Source organism: Parasteatoda tepidariorum, chromosome 7 (genome assembly GCF_043381705.1).
Source record: "Parasteatoda tepidariorum isolate YZ-2023 chromosome 7, CAS_Ptep_4.0, whole genome shotgun sequence".
Taxonomy (NCBI): domain Eukaryota; kingdom Metazoa; phylum Arthropoda; class Arachnida; order Araneae; family Theridiidae; genus Parasteatoda; species Parasteatoda tepidariorum.
Window position 1 is genome coordinate 44,925,244 of NC_092210.1, and position 27,338 is coordinate 44,952,581.

Genomic DNA, 27,338 nt, shown 5'->3' on the forward strand with positions numbered 1-27,338 from the left:
TCTCGAGAGCGTTTGGCATACGAATGTTTTATACTGCTTAATTGAACTACAATAATATTTCCTGCAAACTTAGTAACGTACATCGTACCCACATTATTAAAGTATCTCTGATCATTTCTGATATATATATATATATATTGTAGTGAAATAAAATTTTTGCTAAATCAAAATTAATGTGAATAATGTAATCATAATAGTACCACTATTTTGTTCTTATTTTAAATTTTTACCTCTAATGAAAGGAAGTCTGAAAAAAAAAATAAAAAGTGAATCAAAATCTGTAAAATTTGCACTTTCAGTACGTAATAAATTGTCATTAAAACCCGTATTTTCTTTTTGCTATAATGTTGAAAGATAATAAAATGATAGTATATTAAGTACATATTCATTATGTTATCTGCGAATTTATTAAAAATGTATAATCAAATCATCTCAGGTTCAAATTGGAAGCTTTAAAATGCATGTCTACAGTATTATTTCTAACATTTTGTTTCGAAATGATTAAAAAAAATTATCAAGAAATAGTGGTGCTACTGGTTTTGATTTTTTTAATGTAATATTGACAAGTAATTGGTGTGATAAGTAATATTGACAAGTTAGCAAAATGATTAAATTAGAAAAGTTCGCTATACTTTTTATTTATTTCATTAATGTGGGGTAAGCTTTACTTCTGCGTGTGGATTGCTAAGTAAAAGCAAGGAATAAAATTTGAAAATATTACACTACTTTTTATTTATTTTACAAATTGGGGATCAAGCATACTCCATTGTTCGAATTAGTAGGCTAGCGCAATGTAACATATAAGGGCAGCGAGATTATCGTGTATATTGTTTTACGTAAATCTTCTTAACCAATACCAGAATTGTCTTTTATGCCAGATGTTCATTTGTGTAGACCACCCTAAATGACAAACTTTTCAGAAATTTGTTTTATGGAGTTATTTTTCCACACTAATTCGAATGGAATAAAAAATTTATACGTTTATTCAGAGAAAAGTGTGTTTTTTCAGCAAAAATTGAAAATGTTTCAGTGCAACAGTCAGTTAACAGTTGAACATAAAAGAGATTCCATTTAGACATTGCCATAACATTTTACAGAATGAAAATTTAACCAACCCTTCAAAAGTTAATGAAAGGGATTCGTATTTTTATTTATTTTTTTTAGCTGACTGTATATAACAAATCCTTTCTCGCAATATAAACTATTATAAAAAGGCATTTCACTACTTTTTTTCCCAACTGTTTGACTTCAAGGAGCGAGCTATTTTTTCATTTTAACGAAAACTTTTATTCCTAAAATTAATCTTTCTCTTTTCATTTAACTTATACGAATTAAAAAAAGAAAACTTAATTTTTTTTTATTTCGTTGCTTTGATTGAAAAATGCTTGTTAAGATAAAAATTAAAATTAGCACGGCTGCCCACGTATCCGACCAGAGTGAATACAATTGAATTCTTTTATTAAACATAGCTTTTATCACTGAAAGTGATAAAAACAGACTTACATCTTGTGTGAATACCATGATATAATTTTTTGAATTTTATCAGTAAATATGTGTTTATTAATATTCAAAGATTAAGTGGTAGCTAAGATAATAAAGCTCTACTTGATATATACAGTTTTGTACTTATAATTCCTTTAATATTGCACGCTCTATAACATAGGGAATAGTGGAATAGAGCTTTGATTGGCATATATTGTGTAGAAAAATATATTTCTAAATTTCTACTCGTTGTTCCTCTATCATTTTTTATTGAACTGCTATGTTTATTAAAAAGGAAAACAGTGACATTAAGTGACATTAGTTTCATAAACATTAGTTTCATTTTTCAAAATTATCACTCAATCATTATCAATTATCAATTAAGCAAATCATTTGTATTTACTCCGAAATATTTGATAAAAACTTTTACATAGCTATGAAATTAATTTTTTTTCTCACGTGGTTTCAGTACTGAAATTCAAACTTTAAGATGCAAAATTAAAATTGTTATTTATTTTATTACTATTTTAAATTATATAATGTGAAAATGTGAATAAAAATTTCATAGATGCTAACTTCACTCAATTTTCAAGATGGATTTTCTCATAAATAGTTTATTACTGGGTGTGTATTGTTTTTATGGATTTTACGTGATAACATCTTTCCGTTGTTATATTTTAATTACATTTTAATTAATTTTTAAATTATTATTTTTTCAATAAATTTTATCTTCTCTTTATAGCTTTTAAATCTTTCCTTTATATATTATTTTCATTTTTAACTTATATTCTCACATATTTCTCATATTTATCAATGAAGTTTAAAGCTTTCAAAAGTTTGAGGTACCGACAATAAATTACAACCGGAAAAGAATATTTCTGATCACTCTATGACAAAAAATTTAGCAATAAATTTGTAAATTTTAACAATTATTTAGTTACTAATGCAAAAACGGACGAAATTTCCCAAACCTGTATTAAATATTTATGAAGATATCGGGATTTTTAATAAAAAACTAATATTTTTTTCTAACTTTTTTTACAATAACTTTAGAAATATTCAATAAAATGAAACAAAATTTTTGGAGCAATTTAAAATCAATAAAAAAATTGTTTCGTTAAAATTATAAAAATAATTGTTGAAAACTGTGCAATATATAAGTAATTGAAGTATAGCTCTTTTATGCTGCGCTTGTGGGGAAAAAATTGAACATTATTTTTCTTCGTAATTTTGTAGTAAATCGTACTTGGCAACTAATTAAAAAATTCCGATTTGAGTATCTTAAAAATGCAAAAAAAATCAAAAAGTTTTCTAAGTAGTTTTTGTTAAAAGAAATTCAAAATACTAAAAGATTTTCTCTAAATGCCATTTTGTATTATAAGATAAAATTAAATAACAAATAATTATACCTTACAATAAACGTTCATAAACAGAAATATGATTGTATAAGGAAAGAAAAGATACTTTTATGGGTGATAATCCCCAACCCAATGCCGATGTTATGTTTAATAAATCTTGTTTATTAGCATAAAATGAAATTTGTAGAAAATCCCTCATCATATTGAGCTTTCTTTTACAAAAACTGCTTCGAAAGTACTTCGAAAAATACTTCAAAAATTGCTTGAGACTTTTTTAATTTTCAGGATATTCAAATCGAATTTTTTTTGTTAGTTGGCAATTGCACTACAAAATAAACAAAATTTTTAAATATTTCCAACTCATGCGCAATATAAAATAACTACTTTAATTACTCATATCTTGCGCAGTTTCAAGCAAATTTTTCTCAGATTTTAAAGCAATAATTTTGTAATTAATCATAAAATGCTACAAAAATTTTGTTTAATTTTATTGAATATTTTTAAAGTGATAGCAAAAGACGTAAAACAAAAAAAATTAGTTTTTTTTTTCATGAAACTGTCTCGAACTTCTTAAATGCTTTATCGAGGTTTAAGAACTTATGTATGATAATTGCATACAATAACCAAGATAATTGTTACAGTTTACAAATTTATTGCTACATTTTTTGGTATAGGTTGATCAAACACAACATTTTCCATTTATAATTTATTATGGGTCCCTCGATCTTTAAACATTATAGATAAGCATGAGAAATCGCATATAATATNATATATATATATCATTTTAGTCACAAACTTTTAGTAAAACAATATTTTTTCCATTTTTAATAAATAAAAGTTTATAAATAATAAGGAGTTCAGAGCAAGGCAATGTTAAATAGAAATAAAACAATATTCAATACATTAAGTTGAAGTTCTAATTAAAAATAAATATTTTAAATAAACCGTAAATTGTATAATTTAAGAATAAACACTTCGCCAGAATCAAAGAACATTTCTTCCAAATCACAATTCAAGCAACATTTCTTGAAAAATTCAAATCAATTCAAAGAACATTTTTTCCAAATCCTAATGACAAATATTAAAGGCAGCTAATAGAAACAATATTTAAAAAAAAAAATAATATTCGGGTAAAAATTTCGATTCTCTGAAGTATATTCAATCGAAATCGTGAACGAATTAATAACGAGCAGAGAAAGAACCTTATTGAAAGTAGGATTCGTGAACCTAAATCAAATTTTGTCGTGCTTATTTTTAATCTTAAAACCATTCCCTAAGCAGAGATACGTATCCAGTTTCATATTCTATGTATCGAATGAACAAAATAAGTTAACCAAATATTTCTTTCGGTTCCAGGATGAGAAAACAAACACGTCAAATAAAATTTCCAGAATTCATCCAGCTCCTTGCATTTCTTTTTAAAAGATTGCATTCAAGATACTCTCAACGGAAAAAGCTTTTATTACAATCTCTTGGAATTCGAGAGAAATTTTACTTAGAAATTCTATTAATAGAAGAATCTTTTCTAAAACTTCTGCTCCTCATTTTTCTACGGTTTATTCATATCTTGCGCCATTAATATTTAAAATCATGTTGCGAAGGCAATAAAAATCACATGCCTAACATTTCGATAATAAAACAGTGGGAAGCGATAATACAAATTCAGTATTATTTATAAAGGTTATTTCTTACTTTAAACTCTAAGATAAATCATTACTTTATGAAAATATTCCAATGAACAATTAATTGCATTGGAGAACACTTTTTTCTGCTGCAGGAGATGTTATAACAGATCTTAGATAATTTTCAACCACTGATTAAAAATTTGCAATTAGATTCTCTTTCCAAGCAATAGATTTTTTAAAATGACATTTTTGTCTTATTTTTCGTCAAAATGTACAAGTTTAAAAACGTTATAGAAGGGGTTCGCTTAAATGTTGTAACAAACTTCTAGGGAAGTTTAGGTACATCATCAGGATTTAAAGCGCATTTAAACCCATGGTCAGAAATGTCATGGTGCGCCGCTAAGAATGCTTTTTTATTATGAACTGTTCCTTTGCATACTTCTAAAAGGTTCATAATAGGGAAGTGCCGCTAGCCGCGTACAGCGTAGTATGGGTCCCTACTCATTTTTAATCATCTTAAGGGGACAATGGACGTTCAAAACCAAAAATTTTAATTTTCCTCCTAGCCATATGAAATTTTTATTGAATGTTGGTAAGCTCAATAGAAGCCTGCGTATAACTTTTTTTAAGAAAACGTTAATTATTTTTCAAGTTACAGCTGAAAGTATATTTTTAATTAACTATAAATTAGCAATATGTAAAAAGTCCCTTGCGCATCAGTTTTGCTTTTTTCAAAATTATTTTTGTACAAAAAATGAGGTTATGAGTACTTTTATGTATTTAACTTGTTTCAGGTACAATATAGAGCAATAATGTGTATCAAAAGTTTTTTTACACATCGCTCTTAAATTTTCATCAAAAAATTACAATTCATAAATTTTTGTTTAAATATTAGCAACAGAAATTTTTGTGCAATGCTAACTAATTATAGTTCTATCTTTAGAACAAACATCAAACAATACCTGAAAAAAATTTCAGAGCAATAGAGCAAAAATTGATGCGCAAGGAACTTTTCGAAGATAGAAAATCGTCCAAAAATCTTATTCTGAGAAAAATCAATATTTTTCAATGCAAATGATTCACAACATTCAAATTGAAACTCTTATAACTCGTTAATAAAAGCTACAATTTGAATTCTGTTTGCTGTATATTATTCAGAAAGGTGTGAATTTTTTTAATATCACAAAAAACAAAAACTCAAAATATTAAGGATTTTTCGTATTTTGAACGTCCATTGTCCCCTTAATAATGTGTGCTAACTCCACTAGAAGTTTGTTGCAACAATTACATAACGCCCTGTTACGCATAACGCTTTTAAACTTGTACATTTCAACAAAAATAGACTAATACATTATTTTAATACAAATTTGTATCTTTAGAAATAAAGCTAATTTCAGATTTGAAATTTCCATCCCCTAATCAGAGAAGATCAAGTGCTTGCATAAATTCAACAAAATATTTGCTCTCTAGTGTTACTCATAAAACAATACTAAGTTATAAATACTTTAAATAAAAGTTAAAATCGAGGTTTATCGAAAACATTTAAAGAATTTAAAATTTATCTACATAATATCCTTAAAAAACAAACTATTTCAACCATTTTATCATAGAAATTTTCATGCATTCGAGCTCAACAACCTAAAAAAAGAATATTTTAATAACTTTGAACTATTTGAAACCTATTATCGAAATATATTTTCATAAATAAATATTCATTTATTTATATGGATCGGGAAATCGTAGCCTACATGACGTAACATGCACAACTTACTTGAGAAAAAAGAAAAATATGGCTGTTCGCACATCTACAACACTCTTCCTACGAACAAACATCTTTTTCGAAAAATACAAAACATAAATTTTTCTAACAAATTTTTTGTGAAACAAAAATTATTCAGCTGAATTTATTTTTACGCATGTCTTTCATCTCTTAAATCAGAGACTCCACATGACTTATTATTAATTTTTGTAGCAATCTAACGCAATCTGAAGTTCCTTGTTTTGAAGTTCCTTGTCCTACATGCCGAGGTAATAAATAAAAATTTTATAAAAACTAATTAAAACAAAATTTACATCATAGTGCTTATAAAAAGATATCTAAGTATAAAAAATATTGTTTTGAACTTTGACGAATTATTATTGAAGTCAACTGTAGTGATAACCAGAATAAAAGCATTAATACTAGCTAAATTTAAACAGTTGTCTTTCTTTTTGAATTACATTATATGTTGATATTTTCTTTATTTAACACTTTTAATGCAGTTTAAAAAAATGGACAGTGATTTCACCTTACCATTATTTACTCGAAAAATGGTAATAATAGTGTAACGTTATTACTTTAATTATTATTAATTTAACAGACTTGATACTGATGAACAAATTTAGTTAATGAAAAATTACTTTTTGCTCTTTTATTTCATATTTATTTTAAATTAAAATAACCATTAATTCATGGATTTAGTATTCTTTCTCAAATTACCCGATTGAATTAAAATTTTAAAACAACTTCCAGAGACCATAAAAGAAAATAAGTATCTGACACATTATGGTGTTAAACAAAGCATAAAAGTAATGACATCTTCCGCAAAACTAAAGTTAAAGGGTATTATAATGAGTTTAAGTCTGCAGCGCAAACAAAGTAGAGTTTTTAGACGTTTAAGATTTCGAAAGAAATGATTCAAAAGACTGCTGCTTGACAAAACTTAATTACCTAATTACGGGTCAGTTAATTGAAGTATTTGACACTTTCAAACTGCAGTTTTCAGTTCCTCCATTCTATTTATTGTGAATTTTCCAAAGATTTAATGGATGGGTTTTAATGTGTTATTTATAAGAGAAGTAAAATTTACTTTTTATAATGTGTCTATGCCTCTAAAATTTTTTTAAAAGAAATGTTATTGTAAATGAGTTCAATAAGATGAAGAAACGCAGAAAACAAAATATATATACTATTATATATACTATTCTAACAACTAACAAAAAACTTTAAAAAAAGAAATTATCTAAGGAATGTGCTTTTAGTTTACATCGTATAAATTAATTGATAAAAAATATATAAAGCAAATTACATTTCAGTGCTATTATCTATGAAAAAAACACTTTAATAATCAAAATAATAATTGGAAAATTTAAGCAACAGAATCCATACTAGGTAAAGAAATTAATAAAAAATAAGGAAGTATTTAAATTTTAAAATTATTAAAGAAACATTCAAATAGAAAATACTTATAGAACTTAACACACAAACGTAAACTAAGAATAAACCTTTTTTATTGGTTTTCCTTCTATTATAGGTGGACCGTTTATAGTCAGAGCTCACATATATGGATAGAAAGACGTTTGTAGACTTTATTTTTCATTCATGTCTTCTCTCATAGCAGTAAAGTTTACACTTATTACCAGCATTCATAGAGAATGTTCGTTTATAGGTCAGAGTCCCATTTGTACTTTAAAAAAATGTTTATTACACCGGGCAATTAAAATTTTTATATAAAATCTAAAATTTAGAAGTTTGCTTGATAAATTAATCGATCCAGTAAAAAATATCATACATCTAAAATATTTCATCCAGTGTCTTTAGAAATGTCTTATCACAATTATTTTCTACCTTAAAATTAAATCAGCTAATCTCATAATCAGAAAAAATAAATTAGCTTCTTCAGGGTTTAAAAATTTTATTAAAATGAAATTGAAGGAATGAATAAGGAAAATGGTTATTAATGAAATCTGGTGATTAATTAAATCTGCTTTTAATTTACCAATCAGTCTTTATAATTGGAAACTCTTTATAATTAGAACAATTCCTGTAAAAACTAAGAATCCGTTTGATAATAAATAATATTGGAAAAAACCTTATTAGCTAAGTTGGAATCAAAATCTACACTCTTTTTAATTGGAAATAGAACATGCTACGCAAATTTCGCACTTTTGATAAGCCTTATTCTCTTAAGTGCTATTTTATCACTTTCATGTGTCAATAATAATTGAGAAAATATTATTCGTTTCCTTTTTATTTTGTTTTTAAACTTTCTTTTTAAAGCTTGGTGTAATAATGCTTGACACACGAGGCGTTTTTTTGTTTCTCTATAACAGTTAAAAGAGAAAATAAGTACATGTTTGGGTATTGAATTTTTCATGAAACAATATACATTGCTAAACCATAATATCGGATCCTTAAACGACAATATTTTAAAAATTTGTTGCTTCCTTATTGCTGTGTTAAGCTGCACTGTATTTCTTTTGAATTTTAACTAAAGTAACACTTAAACAAGTTCACAACGGATTAATTTGCATGATTCTAACGAATCTATATTCTGATACATTTGAATAAAAATTTTACTGCCAGCTTTCATCTTTTAGAAAAAAAAGTCCAGTGAGGCGAACTTCATTAAAAGTAATAAAGTTGACCGTTTATATATGCGGTTATTACATGAAGATTCCTAACTCATTGTACTCAGGCACATTGAACACCTTTCTCTATAATGGTTACACAATGGTTACAGATGTAGAGGTCGTGGGTTCATCCAAGCATGGGATAGAAGAACACCACTCTGTATACAATGGTGACCACGAACAACGAACGTGCATCGTTCTCACTCCCCGAAAGAATGCATCTCTGCACTATTTAACCATTTTCCATGTGTCGCCTTGACTTAACAAATATATCAAACAACTTCAAGATCCGAACTAAATATAACTCTTATATTTAGTTTGGGCACATAACGTTAGTTTATGGTTAGCAGATATATACACAACGAGAAAAAAATTACAGACAGACAGGAATTTTTATGGTCAGGATAGTTTTACTGGCATAACTTTATTATTTAGGTTGGTGGCTGGAATACTTTTTGTCGGTCACTAACCGTAATCTAGCAGTGAAATTTTTATTAGAGTTTATAGATCAACTTGATTTTTTTCAAAGTTGTTGAGTGTTTAAACAATATTATGATAAAAACCTTTCCGAAATTTTAACGGTATAATGCTTTCTCTGATTTATTAATGAGTCATCCTTTTACAGCTCTCTGTTTTTAAACAATGTTTGTTTTACCTCCATTCTATGCTTGTTTTTTTTTAATAAAATACTTTAATATTTCTTATTATTGTCATAGAAATTTTGATAGAAACTATAAACAGTCTTCCATTGTTAAACAAACAGATTAAAGCTGTAGTTAGGATTAACTGTGCAAATGAATGTTTACACTTCCATAGTTATGCTTACAAAATACAGGGATATGAAGATGACAACGATAACAAAAAAATCAGCCATCCACACGTTATTTTAAAATGTAATATTTAATTTGTGAAAATAGAAATTCAATCTCTGCATAATGTATAAAAATTCGAAATAGTAAATAACTAAATTAAACGGTACTCTTATTTAAACAGTTAACTAATTTCGTGTTGTACTTAATATTATACTTGCATCATCTTTCTAAATTGTTATGGGGCTCTTAAAGACAATTCAGGCGCATCTCATTGTCGTCGCCGTTTGCTTAAATTTTCAATTAAAATAATAACTTTTCAAATATATATTTCAGTATAAAATGAAAATGCTTACTTCGTAGAATTATTTAAAAGCTAATTGTTTTTACTTAACCCGTACGATTTGAAAATAAAACTTATTTTTTAAAGCATAAGAAAATAAATAGAGCGTTTTGCTTTGTTTTTAGTTTATTTTGTTAAAATTTCATTCTATAATAATTTATAGCAAAAGTAAAATGGTCTAAATCATTTAATTATTTAAAAAATAATGTTTTTAATTCATTTTTAAACAGTTGGAAATGTATGTTTTTATCTTATTCAGAACTCGAAATAAGACTTATTTCAACATTTTTTCCCTCCATGATATTTTTTTTAACTTTTTCATTAAACTTTAATTTCAAAAACAATAAAATATGAGGGTATGAAATTTGGTTTAATGATTTTGATTCCTTTCTTAATTTAAAATCTTTACAGAAAATCAGAAAAAAAACAGAATTCCATGCTTGCCTTAAAATTAATTACTCAAAGTAACATTCGAAACCATAAGGTAGTTGTAAGGGAAAACTACCAATTCTCAAGTGCTAAAGTCGTTGGGTATTCGATCGAAGGGAAGGGAATGGCACTAATTTCTGGATTATACCTATTCTAAGAGTTAAAATAATTAAATTAATAATTTCCATTGATAGACAATTACAGCTTATGTTATCTGCATGTTTTACATGTTATTACAAGGGCATGAAGTACAGTTCCATATAGGTCATTGAAGTTCTTTTAGAGAGATCGATACCTGAGCCTTTCTTTGGAATTATAAAAAATTCTTATGCAACTTTTCTTTTTGTTTGAAAAAATTGAATGATTTCTCAGTTGAATTCCCTTGAAAAAAATTCTGGGGGCACCTACAATGACAATGTGGAAAAGATGCGAAGTAAATGCTGGATATATTTATGTATTTCTAAATTGAGGTGCGGGTAGAATCCAATTTGCGAGCAAACAAGTCCCAAAGCAAAATTTGTTCTGTAGGAAAGATAACGTAGAATTTTATTTTCTTTTTCTTTGTAACAAACGAGGAAGAAAAAAACAAGAACAATAACGGAGTACACGCAAACTATGCGGTGTGTTTACATAGTAAAAAGACTTGAAACCATGGCAACGGATACACATAGAGGAGGGGGTGGACCATTTCCGTCTTCCGGGGAATGCTGCAGACGACACTTGTTGATCCGGGGGACGATTTATCTTGCTACCCCTTAGGTGCGCCGCATAAGGTTCGAGAATATTTTGTGCGCAGATAGGGAAAGTGGATTACAGGAACACAACGCGACCTTGTCTCTTTTGTTTTATTTGCTTAATAGAGAAAAAATGCATTAATCCCAAAAGCATTACAAAATACCTTCAGGATGCGATTCCTTCCAAGAATTCAGGGAGATTAAATTTTGCATAAGTTTTGCATTTTCTTGCTAAATATGAAATTGGATTGCAAATATTCGTAAAATATTTAATTATTCCTGAAGAATATTATAATTATTTAACACTTTGATTACTTATAAGGAATTTCTTAATTAATATCCAAGTTAATCACTAAATAAATATTTTTCTAAGAGGAAGAGGAAATTAACCCAGTAAATGATGGATACTTATCTGCTATAAGGACCATGAAATAAAGGTTCAATACAGAAGAAAATGCAAAATTATGTTTTTCACAAGTCACCAGTCACCGATAAAGCACAAATGTGTATCAAATAGGACAATATCACGTTCATTATAATGATCGAATATGATAATGTCACGGCCATTATCGGTAACATATTGTATCAAAAAGATAATATCGCGATTATGTAAAAAGGATTGTTGAAATCGATATTATAGACATTGTTGATACATCTCGTAGTAACAAAATTATTGAGTAACAATCATCTTGAGTAACAAAATTATTGGTTTAACATTCCTCTGTAATTATACACTGATGTAAACACCTAGAAGGGGGAAGGATATTTTTATAACAAAATGAACAAAATAAGTAACGCCCATACGCAAATAAGATATTAGATGATAGCCAAGCTCTTTGTGGACGCCTCTACGACGCAATGGGCTATAACTTCCTAGGACAGAAGCGTTTTTATCGCATCTATGTAGAGGTACCTCATTTGCTCACCAAAGCTTGTAGCATAAGGTCGTTTTGAGACATCACGTATTGGGTTATTCCTTTGTTTTAGAATTTCTTTGTTTACCTATCGTTAGTATGGCCAGTCGTCCTCGTCTAGACGATGCCACAAGATGGCAGATAGCTTGAAGATTTGAGCAAACCAATCATAAGCTACCGGCTGTAGGGCCTTTGGAGCTTCGAGAAATGTGGTGTTCATTTTGTAGAAACAGTTCCCAAAAACAAAAACAGTGGCTCGTCAACCTGGTCAAGGCCGCAAAAGATCAACAACGCCTACTCAAAACCGTTATTTGAGACATCTAGACAGAAGGGATCCTTGCATATGGATCAAGCATCTTTATGGACTGTTAGAAAATAACTTAGTGGACTGGATCTAACCTAGTAGAATCATTAATGATTTAATTAAATATATGATTTAATGCAATTAGAAAATAGAAAGGGGAGTTAAAAACATATAAATTTATTAAGCGCTTATAAGAAATATATTTAATAAAAATTCAACCTTTCCAAATAAAAGGCAGTCTCGCTCTGTTCTAAAATAAATTTAAATAAAATTCACACAGGACGTTTTTGATATTGACGCTGCATGTTTCATAATTTCTTAAAGTCCAGACATGGACAATCACCTTCATCCACACAGGGTCCAATTAGTTTACGAGTACTCACGATTGGAGGATATCCAACGATTGGAGTGACCTACGATGTGCTCTTAACCTTAATCCCGTCCAGCACGTCTGGTACGCCCTTGGACACTCAATGGACGCTCGAAGACCAGCTCCAACAACCATTGATGAGCTCAAGAATGCCTTGATTCAAAGTAGGTGCGGTTGCCTAGAAACAGTATGAAACGCAGATGAGTGAGTTGTGAAGCTTTTGGAGAAGTTCATAAATCTCTATGAGACATGTTTTTCTCTGAATGAAAGGTTGTCAGTTGTATGTAGTTCTAGATAAGTAACCGATTTCCTTATCTAGAGAACCGGTTGTGCCCATTTTTGTATTTCCATATAAGAGTCTTATTTAGGATTATATTTTTGCCAGGTTGGGTTTAATTTTCTATGTTCGTTTTCTATTATTGCAAAAAAATTGTTTTCACCAGTGCAACATAAATAATACAAATTAGTTAAAGTCATATGACTATTGTGATGTGTTATAAAATATCGACACTTTTAAAAATTTATCATAAAATTGAAATTATTTGTACTTTTTAGTCATAGGGGACAATGTTTGAGACATAACTTGAAAAGTAATCGTCAACAATACCAAAATGACAAATACTATTTATGCTAAATGCTATTTATGCTGTAATGCTGTGAGAAAACAATAAAAATTATTAAAAAAGGGTTATAATTAAAAAATTTCAAAAAGTTGAAATAATTAATAAATTAAAAACTGAAATGCAGATAAAATACCAAAAATATACAACTTCTTATTCAACTCACACAGTTATATCTGTGAAAATTTGTCCTTTCTGATACTGTATTAATCTATCCAAAACAAAATATATCAATACAATAGTGACGGAAGCACCTAAAGAATGAGACCGTTTTGTAAGCCTAATTTAATAAAGAAATAACGACTCAAAAAATATAGCATATAAAGGAAGTATTTGAGAAAAAGATATGTCATGTGCTTACAATCAACTTACCTAATATCTATACATATATATACATGTATACAAACCCTGGCCAAACTATAAGATTCTACGTAAAATTTTAATTATGTGATACAATACAGCTTTATTATTTTTACTCGGCTGAAACCGGTTTGCACTTGCTTACGTTCGTGTATCATTGTAATGCAATACGTTAAAAATAAATACAAATAGGAAGTATATTAAAAATCTCCTGTATAAAAGCCCATTACATGTATGTTTAAATATAAAAGTATTGCATATAAACTCGTTTAAAACTCGTAATAATTAAAAACCTTCAGTGCGTCTAATAATTTTGTCTAATTATTATAATATACTAACATAATACCTGATATAATAAATATTCTATATTTATATAATATATTGTCTAATTTATCCAATCATCGAATTTATATTATATATCGTCAAATTTAACCAATTAATACACGAACGTAAACTAGTGCAAACCGGTTTCAGTTGCACAAAAACAATAAAGCAGTATAATATCACCTGATAACTAAAATTTTATATTGAATCTTATAGTGCGTCTAATAATTTATATTTTTTCCATGTTTTCTCTATATTTTTAACTTATTTTATGAGTTCTATATACTTGAAGCTTATGCCCAGTAAATGAATCTTATTATTACTTTTCTTAGATCATAACTGAATTTCCAGATTAAAAAACATGAAATTAAAAAATTAAAGTTTAATATGGAGTAGGGACAAAATATTTTTAATGTGTGCTCATCCTAAAGATTTTTGATTCATACTGATTTGATTTTTCGTTACCTTGGATTTGCCCAGAGAAATAGATGCGTGCAAGGTAACATATTAAACTGGGTTACTTATATATTACTAATAAGAGGTAGTGTTTTAAATAAAACATTTAAATTCAATGATTTTTATAAAAATTAATAACATTTACTGAATAATACTTGTTATTTAATTGAATATTGGAAGAGACTTTTGTTAAGGCATGAGACTTCAAAGTATTTATTTACAATTAGCTTTTATTAGCCCTTGATTATCGTTTTTCCGAGCAATCTGCTTAAACAATCTAAGATCTTGCAAACAACCAATCCTAAAACAATCTTGTCAATAATCTACAAAACGACAATTTTACTATTAAAAATAAAGTTATTAAAAATACAAAAATTTACTATGTTTTGCCTGTATTCTTAGTCTATCTCAAAAATATAAATAAAATCGTAAATAAAACATCCTTTATTTTATAAAGGGTAAGTATACTAGTAAAAAGATTTAGCTAAAATATAAACGAAAAAGAACTGTTATAAACTTTTAGAATGGTAATCTGGAAAACATATTGCCTTGTGGATGAATTTAGTCATTTTATTTTGAATTGAAAAGCTTGGTGGGAAATATAAATGCATTCTCTTATAAATGCATATACTTCTAATTATATATTCATTATACTGATATTTGAATAAATATATATTTCCCTAAATAAAATATTTATTTAGGAAGGAAGATATATTGCAAACATTTGTCATTATTCTTCATTGTGCAGTTTTACATACATTTATTTCACATTTCGGACTTTTCACTTACAATAGGTACTGGCTAGCTAAAATAACATTCAAATGCAACTCTTTTGTATATTTGTTGCATGGGATTTTTAGTGGAACATTTGCAGTTGTTGGAAATTTATGAAGCAAGAATAACTTACCGTGAATTGTGAAAAACTGAGGAGGTTTTAATTGTCCTCATTAATGAAGGGTAAAAAGAGCATTTTTATTCTGTTTGAGTTGATTTTGTATCACAATTGATATTAAGCACTTCTAACAAAATTATTCAACTACCTGTTAAATAAAATCTTAAACCAACATATACATCATTTAGTGTTTTTGATGCATGCAAGCATTCTGAATACAGTGATAAAGATAAGTTGTTTAAAAATAAAATTATGCTAATAAAAAATGCTGGTAAAAACTTTCTGATAGAATTAGGTAGATTTAGTCAATTTATTTATTTTTTACTTTCAAGTTTTCCTCGAAAATTAGTTTTTCTAGTGACAAAAAGAAAAATGTCAAGATTACTTATTATTGTATTTGTATTCAACAAATACGTTTAAGTTGCAAGAATACTTTAATTTCTTAAAAACTTAAATTGCTTTAAATTGACTATTATTTGCGGGGCAATTTTTAAATTTAGCAAAAAATATATTATGACAGGATTTCTTTTAAAAAATATTCCAACTATTTCCTCGATTGACGTTATATTAGAAATTATTACTTATGAGTTTAACTGTGCACAAAACATTTTACTCTCGAAAGTGTGTTCTCTAGATAATGAGCTAGCAATGTCTCTACGATACTTGAACATTTTTTTTTTAAAATGATGTAGAGTTCTTATACATTAACTTGATAAAAAAAAACAATGTTGTTATTATAAAAGTTTACTGGTACTATAAACTATAAATATAATATCAAACTATTTCTATTTTTTAAACATATATTTTTTCATATACACCGAGGAGCCATTACATTATGACCACCCTGCTAATAATATGTAGGACCACCTTTAGCCCTCAAAACTGCAAGCACCCGCCGTGGCATTGATTCCACAAGGTGCTGATGGGTAGTCTGATGTATCTGATACCAAGCGCTCACCTACTGGTCCTGCAATTCCCGCACATTGCGAGGGGGTAGTGTGGCAGCACGAATTTGATTTTCCAAGTAGGACCACAAATGCTCTATTGGATTAAGGTCAGGTGAATTTGGGGGCCAAGACATGACTTGAAAGTCACTGGAATGTTCCTCGACGATTCGACCCTTAGGACATGGTGCATTATCCTGTTGGTAAACACCATCCCCCGAGGGAAAAACTGTTGCCATGAATGGGTGAACCTGGTCTGCAACTATGTTCAAATAGCTTACAGACGTCAGGGATTGTTCTATGAGGATTATGGATCCTAATGTGCCCAATGAAAACATTGCTCCTGGGCGAGAAACCATGAAAACCTGGACGAGCCAATTGTTATAGATGGAGGACGATCATAATGTAATGGCTCTTCGATGTGTATTTAAAGGAAATTCATTTGTAAACATAATATCAAGCTATTTCTAATTTTTTAGACATACTTTTTCATGTATTTACTTAACAATGAAGCTTAAAAGTGAACTTAAAAATGGAGCTTAAAAGTGAAAAATTAAAAAATTTTCTTTTTAAAGTTATCTGAAATTCATAAAATTTCATATTTTTTTAAATGTAATAAACAAGCTAAAATATTTTACATTTTTAAATCCTACAAAATTGTGTAAAGATTTGTGGGAATAAAAAACTACAAAAATTATTCCTCGCGTCTCAAATGTAAACAGAAAAATTTCCAATTTAATCTACGGGTGCAGTACATCAGGAACATTAATCTACACAAGGATCTGTTCCTTTTTATCTTTACCGATACTTGAAAAATATGACTCTTTTGATGCATTACTTTTTAATAAAACCGATTCCTAGTGTTTTTTTTAAATCATCAGAGTGATTGTAGTTAAGTTGATTACAGGTAACGATTTTAATTAAATATAATAAAATAAAAACGACCAGAGAGTTTGTCTAATTTATTCTATGTACAGTGTGCAAAATAAAAAATGGATCACCCTGAATAACTTTTGATCCAATGACCGAATCTTCACATTTAAATATCTATCTTTTTTAAAACTCGATTCCTCTGGAATTAATTATTTGACCTATTTTGGTCAAATTTCATATTTTGCCATGCAAAATTACATTTTTTAGAATGATGGAAAAATTGTACTGTATCCAGAACTCAATTATAATTTAAAACATTTACAATTGAAAAAAAAATTCGGTTATTATTAAACAAAATAATAAAAAATTTTACTAAAATATTTACTAAAAGTGTTTTTTAATAGAATTACCTTTGGATAGACAAATTTTAAAGTTGTATGCAAACATTTTTAATTTAAAAGTTCTCGAGTTATGGTGAAATACGCAGAAATTAAAATTAACGAAAAAGGGCCCCAAATTCGGACCACTCTCTTGGCCGAACTATTTGTACCATATTTCTCAGATTGCAGCGGCCTTATCGCTTGAGGGTTAAAAAGTCGAATCCGTCGGAAAAAGGTATGTTTATTCCGAGAATGTACGTTTTTTGTGTCTATTTTCGTTACTTACTCTTCTGCAATAATTAATTAGAATATTTGACGCTTCCCCTTTAAACAATTAAATTTAAGTACTAGAACTTGAAGATCCGATCATTAGATCAAAAGTTATTTAGAGTTGTCTGTTTATTTCTGCTCACTGTATATTTATGCCAAATTTTTTCTACAAATAAATGTAAATTATGGAGAAAAAAATTTAAGGTTTCTAGTTAATGTCTCGTGTCAATTTAAGTTTATTAAACTTTTTCTAACATTATCTAATCGATATTAAATTGAATAAAACCCTTTTAAAATTGTCAGTGAAAGAAAATGTATAAAATCTACATGTTGGTGATGATGAACAAAAAAGAAGTAGGTTTTACCACAATGAATTGACATGCAGATGCTAAAAATTGACAATTCAAAAGACTTCTTTTAAAAAAGGTTGCAAGCATATGGTTTTATTACAGTTGATTTTTTTCTACTTCTTAGTGTGATATAAGCATTGATTTGATGAACATTACAGATGTAACGTATGATTAAAATGGTTCAACGTTAAAATTTATGTTGTGCACTTTATTTTTAAAATGGCGGAAATTATTTTGGAGAACCTTTCAAGCATAAATACTTTAGGTACAAGTGAACTCATTACAGATATCAGAAATTTAGCGTTGAAGTTGGAAATATTAGAAACAAAATGCAATTTGATGATGCTTGAAAATCAATCGCTGCGAAGGAGTTTGGCACTTCTGTGTTTTAATGACTTGAAGAGGGAATACTCGATAAATAAATTATTTTTACAAGAGACATTGGTAAGTACATTGTAAATCTATTTTAATTTAAGATAATTTAAGTACTAGTAGCTCACAGTTTATAGTTTAACTTCAATCTTCGAGTTTAAATAGAAATTATGATTTCCTTTTGTGTTATTTTTAAGAGATGAAACATATTGTTATGCTTTGAAAATTAAAGCGGTGGTATACGAAGGCAATTTCAATTTTTCTTCTTAACACTTTTTTCCAATATGTATAGTCAAAGAAAAACATATTACCAACTTTGATGGTCAATAATTATTAAAAGAAACAGGTAAAGAGTAACGCTTGAATATATCTAAGCAACACAGACAGTTTCTTAAATGCATCAAAAAATAAAAAATAAAAAATAATAGCACATGAACAATACAAAAATCATGACGAGCATGAAAGAAAGTTTAAAAAAAACCTAACAATGACTGTGAAGACCTTGAATATGAAAATATTAATTGATATATGAAATTATGCATTCAGAATAAAAATAAGTTTATGGAGCAACACAAAAATATCTAATAATAATAAAACGTTGAGTTACTGTAATATTTAAAATTTATTATTATTGTTCAATTATTTTTGCAAATTGAAGTATTTGAAATTTTACTTTCTCGCATACAACAAGTTCCAAAAACTATTTCTTATACATTCTGAAATCGTAACTTGTTAAAATTAATCATAAACAGTTCATTCAAAAGCACATTTTAATAACGATTATAGTACAAATAACAATAATAACTAACTCTAGGACCTCAATTCAATTAAAACTCGATTTGATACCAATCAAATCAATTGCCATCAGAACAGGTGTTTAGTTATGATATTGCCGGTCGTGACTATAAACAGATAGTAAATTGTAGATCACTTTGCCAACTTCCCTGGCCAAGCTGTATGTTTGTTTTTCTAATGCACGATTTTCTATAAATAAGTAAAATAAAAAATAAAAAATAAATGCATGAAAACACAAAAAAATTTATACGTGGAAACACAAATACTACACAAAAAAATTTCCTAATAACAAAACGTTGAGTTAATGTTATATTGAATTTTTTCTTTTTTTTGCAGAATTGAAGTTTATGAGATGAATTTTATTTCCTGGCATACAACGAGTTTCAAAAATTATTTCTTATACATTCTGAAATTTAATTACGATCAATATAACAGAAGATACAACAATTTAATTACGATTATAATACAAATAACAATAATAACTAAATCTAAGATCTCAATTCAATCAAAACTCGGTTTGATACCAATCAAATCAATTGTTATCATAACAGGTCTTTAGTTATGATAACTTATTGCCGGCAGTAGCTATGGGCAGATCGTAAATTGTTGACCACTTCGCCAACTGTCCTGGCAAGTTGTATGTTTCTTCCCAAATCACCATTTTCTATAAATAAGAAAAAGAAATATAGAGAAAGAAATATAGAGAGCAACACAAAAAAATCTAATAATAAAACGTTGAGTTACTGTTGTATGCAAAATTTATTATTTTTGCAATCTGAAATCGTAACTTGCTAAAATTAATCATAAACATGGAATTCAAAACCTCAATTTAATTACGATTATAATACAAATAGTAATATTAATTAACTCTAAGATTTTAATTAAATAAAACTGGGTTTGATACCCATCAAATCAATTGTTATCATAACAGTTGATTAGTTATGATATCAATTCACAGATCGTAAATTGTTGACCCCTTTGCCAACTGCCCTGGCCAAGTTGTATATTTGTTTTTCCAAAGCTCCATTTTTTATAAGTAAGTAAAATAAAAAATAAATGCATGGAGCTATACAAAAAAATTTCCAAATAATAAAACGTTGAGTTGCTGTTATATTTAAACTTACTTTTTTGCAAATTGAAGTTTATTTCCTGGCATACAACGAGTTTCAACAACTTTTGATGATATTTATTTATTATCAATATAACATAAGAGGCGAAATTTTAATTACGGTTATAATACAAATAACAGTAATAATTAACTCTAAGTTTTTATTTCAATCAAAACTCGGTTTGATACCAATCATATCAAGTGTTATCATAACAGGTCTTTAGTTATGATAATAGCTCATTGCCAGCCGTGACTATGGACAGATCGTAAATTGTTGACCACTTTACCAACTGCCCTGACCAAGTTTTATGTTTGTTTTTCCAATGGTCATTTTTTCTCCTTCTTTCCTTTTCTTTAAAAAAATCGAATTATCAGACAGTCAAAAGTTTGAAATGCAGAAAAGTGCAGACACCATCCTGTTTTGAGCCTCTATATCATATCAAAAGTATTGAAAATACGTATTTAGCATCAGGAAAGATATCTTAAAACAGAAAATTTAAAAGAACATTTGATGGTGAAAAAAAATTATTGACAAGGATATGAAGATTTTCCGTCAATCTTATTAGCTTTTATGCAGAACTTTTTTTAAAATTATAACTATCTGGAGTTGTTTTTATTGATTGATCATTTACAAGTGTGAAAAAAGATATGCAAAATATTAAAAATTTTAATGTATCCTTTAAGTGAATCAAACGCACCAACTACTAATTATATTTTCGAAGTTTCCAAACAAAAATATAGATAAAACATATAGCTTTGTATTTTTTTGTCATAAAATATCCATAATGAATTTTGAGAATTAGAAGGATAGGACTTTCAATTCTGAAAAAAATCACATTAATATTTTTATGACTGTCATTGCTTACAAAAATTTGTATAACTGATATAGTCTTAAGACTGAAAATAGCAAACGCTTCCTGATTTATTTTCCTTCTTCATATGTTTGTAAAATTGTTAAATACACAAAATAAATTCCGAATTATTTATACAAAATTTAGTACCTAATTTAAAATAAATATTGTTTCAATATATTGTTTAATATTACGTAGAAAAAAGAGTTTACAACTGTGCCATACTTGTTTTGAAAATACTTGAGAATTTAATTAAGTGTGCGAAGACAATAGATCGAGCTAAATAATAATTCACTTCTGTACCTTACTCTTAATTAGATTTAACTATAAAGGCACCATTCGAGTCTTTTCTTTATCAAGCAAACGCCATTTAAAAGCAATTTTCTCTTTAGCGTAAAATTGAAGGTTAATAAAAAAGTCAGAAAGACAAGCCGAAAATATGATTAACACGACGAGACATATTGCCGCCAAACGCAAGAAGTGAAATCCGCCAACATCCTCGCTCACTAATGCCATCATTCCGCGTTTTACGGTCGTATTGTGGCGAGAGAATGAGTTCTGAGATGTAGGACACTTAAAAAAGAAATCTATCCGAACGTAGGGAAAATAGTTAAAAACTACTCGCCAAATAAAATAAAAACGAAATAGATGGGGGAACGCCAAGAGCTTGGCACGAACCGCGCTTCTTTTTTCTTCAAGCTTTTATTTTATTTTTGTCTTCGCTTTTTTTTATTTCATTATTCTGCGTTTGTTGATTTTTATTTTTTCCTCCGAAGTCTTCTGCATCTTTTGGCAAAGCATCTCCCTTTCGTTTCAAACTGTTCCAGTGCTTGTTCGAAATTCTACAGTGGCGCGTGTTTTTATTTCGCCCAATAATTTATATCCCTTCTTCATCTTTCAGTTCATTCACAGTTTCCTTATCTCAGTATTCGCGTTCGCCTTGCGCGGAGATGCGTTTCGTTTGTGATTCTCTAGAAGCCCTCGCTTACATCCGCTCCGAAGCATTCTATGTCAAGAATTTCTTTAATAGGGTTGTGTGTCAGAAGCAGTGCGGATTCATAAATGAAAACCGCGATCTGAGTTTATTTGGTTGAAATCATTTTCTCTGGAAAGTTCGGAAAAGATGTATCATTTGAAATGACATCCCTACCAAATGAGTGCAACCAGTTTCTTCACACTATTTCTATTACAAGAGGTGCTTGTAAATGACCAAGTGAACATTAAAAAACAAAATTAACAGTGCCATGCGTGAACTTTTTTCACATCTTAAACTATTGTCAGAAAAATTTAATTTAAACCTGTTGCTCTTATAACGGTCAAAATATTCATGTTCAACTGAACAATATTGATGCAGTTTCAAGTTGTGTTCAAATCTTTATTGCTCACAGAGGAATTTAACGGAAATTATATTCAGCCTACTAAACCTGATAAGAAAAATGTTTAATTACAACTTTATAAAATACGCATCTGTGGTTTCGAGCAGTGTATAGCACTTGTTTTCTGAAGTATTATTTGTAGTTCAATGAGGATGTTATATACGATTAAAAATATATGATTTTACATTTGAAAACATTTTATCCATTTTCATTATAGAGTGCATTCCATATTAGAATTAGACTTTTCTGATATCAAACATATAGGATAAGTAACATCTGTGATAATCTAGGAGAATTTATTTATTCATTCCTTGCGTTAATGGGATATACAGTTTAGTTATTCAATTGGATTAAATTCGTTACTTGCTAAAAAGCTGGTTTATTTCGCTTATCCAGTTGACATTTAAAATCAAACAAAGAATCTCAAAAGTCTATTGAATGATGTCAAATATGAGAGGACAAAGAGATATGTACAGAGCTATGATGTACAATCGTAAAATAAGCGTAAGTAAAATAAATTATTTTTAATTTATTATTTTCTATCTGTAAAACGAATGATATTTAAATGTATCAAAGCTAATTTATTAAGTAATTATTTTTAATTCATTTTTTTGCCAAGAATCTTAAATATAATAATTTATTCATAAATAGAGTCTGTCGTACACAAAATATTTGAATGTACAATTTAAAAACACCTTTTTTTACAATTTACATAATGTAGCATAATTAAAAGCAATCATACAGCAAATATTTGCATTAGAAATATTTTGTAAATAGAAAAAAAAAATTCTTAAACTTTCGACTCGCATTATCTTCAAAAGCTATTTTTGTTTCATTTACACATATCAGCCATATGATTACTGATATTTTTAAGCAGTAATATATATTTTCTTGCGCTATCTTATATTGTTTCATTTATTTATTTATTTTGAATTTTCAGTACAAGCACAATAAACATACATTTTCAATACCTTTACATCTTTCAATTAAAAATATAATTTCTTTTAATTTGATTATCGATTTTTTGTTTTTATCTTAAACCCTTGCGATAGTTATTTTTTATATAGTTAAGTAACAGTTCTACTGTAACAGGCTAAAAGTTTTAAATCAAGAAAATTGTATTATTTTATTAAAAACAAGTAAAAAAACAATAATTAAATACTTCTTAATGCAAAAGTATTTATAAATAATAAAAGAAATTCATTAAATAAATTACAAATAAAAAAAGATATAAAAAGTAACAGACAAGCATAAATTACCTCATTTTCAGATACATTTATGTTTATGCCTAATACATGTAAAATAATCCATATTATTTTTGTAAAACTTATGCTTTTTATTTCCTGAAATTTCAGAAACGTTAAGTTGACTAGCTATCAATATTTAAATGAATGAAAAGAGAATATTTACCGGTGACAGACTGGCATCTGGGAAAATAAATATAGTTTTACAAAGTTGTTTAGTTAACTATAACAACGGCTGCTGCTCTTACAATTTTAAATACTTTACTATACAAACGTATTTATAAGTAATGAAAGAAATTCATTAAATAAACTATGATCAAAAAACGATGCAAAAAGTAACAGACAAACTGTAATTTCCCTATTTGTTTTATATATTAATATTTATGCGTATTACTTATTAAATAATCCGTATTGTTTTGAAAAAATTTTACATTTTATTTCCTGAAATTTTAGAAACATCATTTTCATAAAATTAACTTGCTATCCCAATTTAAATAAATGAAAAAAGAATTTTTACCAGTGAAACACTAGCACCTGGGAACATAAACTAGATCTTACAGTTCTTTTTAGTTAACTATTATAAAAGCATGTTAATTTTTTGGTTAGATGTCCGAATAAAATCAGCAGTTTTAGATGAATTTACATGTGGAAATCAAATAGCCATACAGCATCCGATAAATATTTCTATAACAATTAAAATTCCAAAACTGGTAACATTGGCTTTCCTTGGCCTTATTTTAAGTTGATATTTATTTGATTTTGCGAACATTTTGACGGTGGTGAAAATAGTCTTTACATAATATTGCCCCTTTAGCTGTAAATTTTACAGTCATCCTTCAATATCTTTCTCTTTTTTCACTAACTTTAATGTTAGATTAAAATGTTCCCTCGTTTCAACTTCCTTAGCTTTTCATTCTTATTAAACTTTAAGATCATAGAATATCACTATACTCTATTACGAAGTTCAACAAAGTGATGAACAAAAGTGATGATTCACCGCTTTGTTGTATTACAAGAAATAATGAACAATATTTAACTTTATTAGATTTTTTTTTCCGAAATAATTTAAAACGAAGAGGCTATGAAATTTTAAATTTCGGGCGAATAATTTAATATTGTTTGTCTTTCTTTTGTTTTCTTTTCAGTTTATTTTCAACATCATGCATTTCTATTTTTGTTGATATCAGTTTTGATATTGAATATGAAATTATTCAATAAATTTGAATTTCGTAAATAGTTTTGATTTTGGTTAAAATATTTCTATTTTACTGTGGAATTTATTTAATTTAAGGTCAGTTATAGAAGAAACAAAAATATTTTCAAAAAAGTGAAACTGTTATGTTTCAAGAAGTTTTGATAATAATTATAAAACTTTGAAAGATAAACCTAAATAAACTCAAAACTTTAAAATTCTATACCACTCGCCGATAATGCAATAAATAACATTTACATTACAAGTATTTTTATTATAGAATGATTTACAAATAATTTATAAATAATTCAAGAAATTATTAGAATTTTATACTTTTCTCTATATCGTTTCACATTTCTCCGACTGCTGATGAAAACAAATGCTTTTTAATGATACCACTATCTTTATCCTTATTGAAGTACCTCGAACTTTGTAAATATTTGAAATTATTGAACTACTTTTATGTTATGAAATATGAAAGAGTTTTATTTTAAAGTATTTAAATTTCGTGAACTTTATTTATGCAGCAACTGAACAGTGTTTGCTTTTAAAACAAATATATTTTATTTTCTACCAACCGAAACGTAGTGTAGAGTGCATCCACTAGATGATGATAGAAAATTGCATAATTTATTGTTCGGCTTTTTTATACTACCGAGATATACTGCTTTTTTGTTCACCTTTTTTTAACCTTCGACTGTAAAAGAGGTACTATTTAATTTTCACCAAAAAGCTTTTTTTTAATTTTTTTTCTTCTCATCTTTGATTAGTATAATAACTATTTAAATATTTTAGATTAACTGATTGTTCAGAAATAGTGCGTAAAACTTATTGCTCTTAAGTTCCAAATTTCTATTCCCGACAGTGTTTTTCCAATCAAATGGCTTTTAACGACTATCGCTTTCCTATTTAGCATTTTTTTTAAATAGAAAGAGAAAAACATAATTTTTCACTTTTTTTCAGTTCAGGTAACAAATCTTTTAAAAAATAAAAGGTTTCAATAAAATTGCGACCAACAGAATCAAGAGGAAAATATCCAAAAGAGAGAGAGAGACGTTGGGTTGTAAATTAACGTGCTGGTAGCAGAACACTCCAACATGACAGCGGGCTCTGCAGATTTTTTTTCATCCATGTTTTTTTTCCATATTTCAAAATCAAACAAAAAATGAGGGAAAATTGCTGATACTCTTTCATAAAAATATCGCCATTAAAGAATTTTTGTCTGCTACTTGATTAAAAGCTCAGATTATGCTAAAAATTTAATATGACAATCTAGGTCCGACTGCGTTGAACTCTCAGACAACTTCAGATACGCGGAAGCAGTTCTGCGGATTCCAAATTTTGCTATAAGTATGTTATATTATGCTGAAAATTTTCTATGATAATCTCGGTTCGACTGTGTTGAAATCGTAGAAAGCGTTAGATTCACGGAAACAGTTTTGTCGATTCACTATTTGGATTCAGTGTAATTATTAAATTTTTATTATTTTTATAACATTTTAACTGCATGCGTTGATTTTAATTTTGTATATCATATATACAGGGGTTGAACAAATTAGTAGAAACACTTCTATACTATACTTTTATACTAAATTATATGTATGACTTATTACAACCGTACGTTTCCAAATTTTGCTATATGTATGTTAGATTATGCTGAAAATTTACTATGATAAGCACTATCCGACTGCGTTGAAATCGTAAACAATTTTAGATTCACGAAAACAGTTCTGCGGATTCACTATTTAGATTCAGTGTAATTACTTAATTTTTATTATTTTTAACATTTTAATTGCATCTGTTGATTTTAATTTTGTATATTATATATGCAGGGGTTGAACAAATTAATAGAAACACTTCTGTACTATACTTTTATACTAAATTTTATACATAACTTATTAGAACCGTACGTTTCCAAATTTTGCTATATGTATGCAATATTATGCTGAAAATTTACTATGATAATCTCGGTTCGACTGTGTTGAAATCGTAAACAATTTTAGATTCACGGAAACAGTTCTGCGGATTCACTATTTAGATTCTGTGTAATTACTTAATTTTTATTATTTTTATAACATTTTAACTGCATGCGTGGATTTTAATTTTGTGTATGGTATATACAGGGGTTGGACAAAATAATAGAAACACTTCTATACAAACTCCTTTTTTCA

At 27.7% G+C, this 27,338-nt stretch overlaps 1 protein-coding gene across 2 annotated transcripts in view; it reads left to right on the plus strand.

Moving 5' to 3' along the window:
* Positions 1–18,433: 18,433 nt before the first annotated feature.
* LOC107452272 (Calcium channel protein beta subunit) overlaps positions 18,434–27,338 on the plus strand; it is a 151,860-nt gene continuing 142,955 nt past the window's right edge. Inside the window, exon 1 of one of the 2 annotated variants that reach the window (XM_071183359.1) lies at positions 18,434–18,673. In XM_071183359.1, the coding sequence (XP_071039460.1) occupies positions 18,449–18,673 (225 nt within the window). In that variant the 5' untranslated portion in view covers positions 18,434–18,448. Of the gene's footprint in view, positions 18,674–22,179; positions 23,236–27,338 lie in introns of those variants that run through there. The other variant, XM_043044163.2, reaches the window with a different exon arrangement.